This window comes from Dermacentor variabilis, chromosome 10 (genome assembly GCF_050947875.1).
Source record: "Dermacentor variabilis isolate Ectoservices chromosome 10, ASM5094787v1, whole genome shotgun sequence".
NCBI lineage: Eukaryota > Metazoa > Arthropoda > Arachnida > Ixodida > Ixodidae > Dermacentor > Dermacentor variabilis.
Genome location: NC_134577.1, coordinates 50710463 through 50713033, shown reverse-complemented (window position 1 = coordinate 50713033; position 2571 = coordinate 50710463). Strand labels below are relative to the sequence as shown.

Sequence of the window (2571 nt, the reverse complement as noted above, 5' to 3'; positions counted from 1 at the left end):
CATGACTTTGACACGGTTTATTTTAATCGGGCTTTATTTTAGGTAAAGTAGGACAGCAATGCGTTACAAGACAAAGCAACATTCAACTGATTCAATCTAGCTAGTTTCGAGACTGTCTACGGTCAAGCGTTGGCGCGAAATTCAAAATATGACATCTGACCTTCGTTTTAATGAATAAAAGTTGAGTTTTGAAAGAACGTTTTACCACTTTAAACTGTTTTATTTGAGATCTTTAATACTTACTTAAAGCGTGCCGGACACTTACGCGGAAAAACGATTGACGCAAAAAGTGTCATGATAGCAACTGTGGCGCATACCCCCGGGGAACAAACGTCCAGCAAAGATAAACAGTCGTGCAGTTTCCTTTATCGCCGATATCATGGATAAAGGAGATGCAAGAAACGGTAGGCATTCCAATAAGCAGTAACCACGAGTTATCTACGTTTTGCTCGCCATATACGTGGGCGGGTGCACGTTGCGAGAATGCGACACTGCACATGTTTTCCTTTCTTCAGCATCGCGGCATTTCATTGGCGCGGACGAAGTCTTCACCGGCGTAAAAGACGACGCACCGCGACTGCTCGTTCATTCTCACTGAGTTTCGTCGACGGTTCCGTGCTGCTGTACGTACTACCATGGCCTCTGCACCTGCGCCGAAGAAATATGTTTTGAAAGGGTTCAGCGATGTCCTCGACGGGCGTTCCATCGGGTTCGTAGATCCGCTACCAGCCGGCTTGCCTGTCTGTTCGCTGTGCTCCGTGGTGCCTTTCGAGCACTACTCCCTGAGCTGCAAGCACGTCTATTGCGGCCCGTGCTTTCTCGAAAGCGTGAAGGTTTCTACCACCTTACGGTGCCCGTTGGACGGGAAGCTGCTTCGCCCGCGCAGGGCCCTGCCCTTGGCCACCGCCGATGTCGACGTGCTGCGCAGATTGGTAGCGTTCTGTTGGAACAAGGACTACGGATGTAGCTACACCGGCAACCTGGAAGATCTGGAGGCTCACGTCCGAGACTGCTACGAGGTTACCTGCGGCCTCTGCTCCGGAAAGCTGATGAGGTCGCGACTGGTCGGTCACCTGGAGACCGCTCATTCGGGAACTAGGAAGACCAGCTCTAGGAAAGCCAAGCGACGCGAAGAGGCCGTTGTGGCTTCAGCTGAAGCTTCTTCCGGCGCCTTGGTCGAGAGGGGAAACCGAGACGCGGAGCATGAAGGTGGTGCCGTGACTGGTGAGAAAGCGGCTGCAACGCCAGCTGGGGCGAAGACCACTCAGCTTTCGCACGAACGCGTCCTGGAGCTAATCGAAGCTACGGCGACTAGGACCGCGTCCAAGGCGGCGGATGACGTGAAGAAAGTGAACAGGACTATGTTGCGCGACATCTTTGGCGCTATCGAGATGATCAACCACCGCCTGACACAACATGAACGTTTGACAGCAGTCGCCTTCACCGGATCTTCGCGCGCCGAAGACTCTGCGCAAGCCGCTGTCTTCGAGCGTCCGCGGAAGCAAGAGCACGTCGACGAGTACACGTGGACGGTATGCCAATACTCCAAGATTCGTGTTGGCATACACTACGTCGTAAGCCCGCTATTCGTCATCGCTCCAGGTTACAGAGTCCAGCTTACCATCTGCATTGACGGCATCACGCTGGTCGAACTGAGCGCGTCTGTGAAGGTCCACCGTGGGGACGGCGACAACCGGCCGCTTGAATGGCCGTTTCAGAGGACGTGTCTATTCACGCTCTTCGATAAGTCCGGGAACGGGGCTCACGTGACTAGCCTGTTCACTCCGAAGGACCTTTTCTTCAACAGCCCCATTACTACTTCGCCCTCGACTGAGCATGATTCTCTGGTCTCGGGTTGGCTGACTGTTAGTAAGATGACGCGGCTAACCTTTGAACGCGATTACATTGAAAATGACGGATTTACTCTTGCCTTCAGTACTAACCCATCGCTGTAGTGAACTTTTAATGTTTCTAACTCGCTCCTTTTGAGTTTTTATCGGTTTTACACGTCCTGTCAGGACGCAGCGTTTTATTTTCATGACTCGGCCACTAATCTGTAGCGCAATAAATCTTCTCATACCCACTACGATGTTGTAATCATTTCTTTTCAAGTAAGCATGGAGTAACGTGGCGTACCATGGTTAAAGGAATGAAATACACTTACGTCGCGCCGCTATCCATTTGGCAAGCGATCTCTCCGAGGATCGAGCCATTCCTTTTGTTCCCCTCCCGTCAGTATCGGCCCAACACGCGAACTCTGAGAGACAGCGTAATGGCCGGGAATGTCCGTGACAGTTTCCGAACGTCATCGTGTCACGTAAGCTTCTTTGGCTTCGTTTACATGAGTTTTACCTGAACTTGGGTTCCTGGGTATGACGGTATGTGCCACCAGGTATGCGGTCAGCGAGGAATCGATTCTCTGCGTTCGCACGGGCCAGCGCACCATGCATTTCGGAGGGCACGCGCGGGCTTCGCGGCGGCGCTGCTAGATGGCGCAGCGTGTCCACGGGGAAACGCGACAGAGTCGTCCCGCTGCAGTACATTCTATAGCTACATCGCTTCAACGCGAGT

The 2571-nt window shown here is 52.7% G+C and overlaps 1 protein-coding gene across 1 annotated transcript; it reads left to right on the top strand.

Annotated features, from left to right (window-relative positions):
• Positions 1 to 548: 548 nt before the first annotated feature.
• On the top strand, positions 549 to 2086 carry LOC142559528 (uncharacterized). The gene has a single exon (XM_075671108.1). The coding sequence runs from the start codon at positions 636 to 638 to the stop codon at positions 1953 to 1955; it is 1320 nt and encodes a 439-aa protein (XP_075527223.1). The 5' UTR covers positions 549 to 635; the 3' UTR covers positions 1956 to 2086.
• Positions 2087 to 2571: the final 485 nt, after the last annotated feature.

What these genes read in the sequence shown, in the direction of transcription:
- LOC142559528 (XM_075671108.1), top strand. Translation starts at nt 636, where the DNA reads ATGGCCTCTGCACCTGCGCCGAAGAAATATGTTTTGAAAGGGTTCAGC.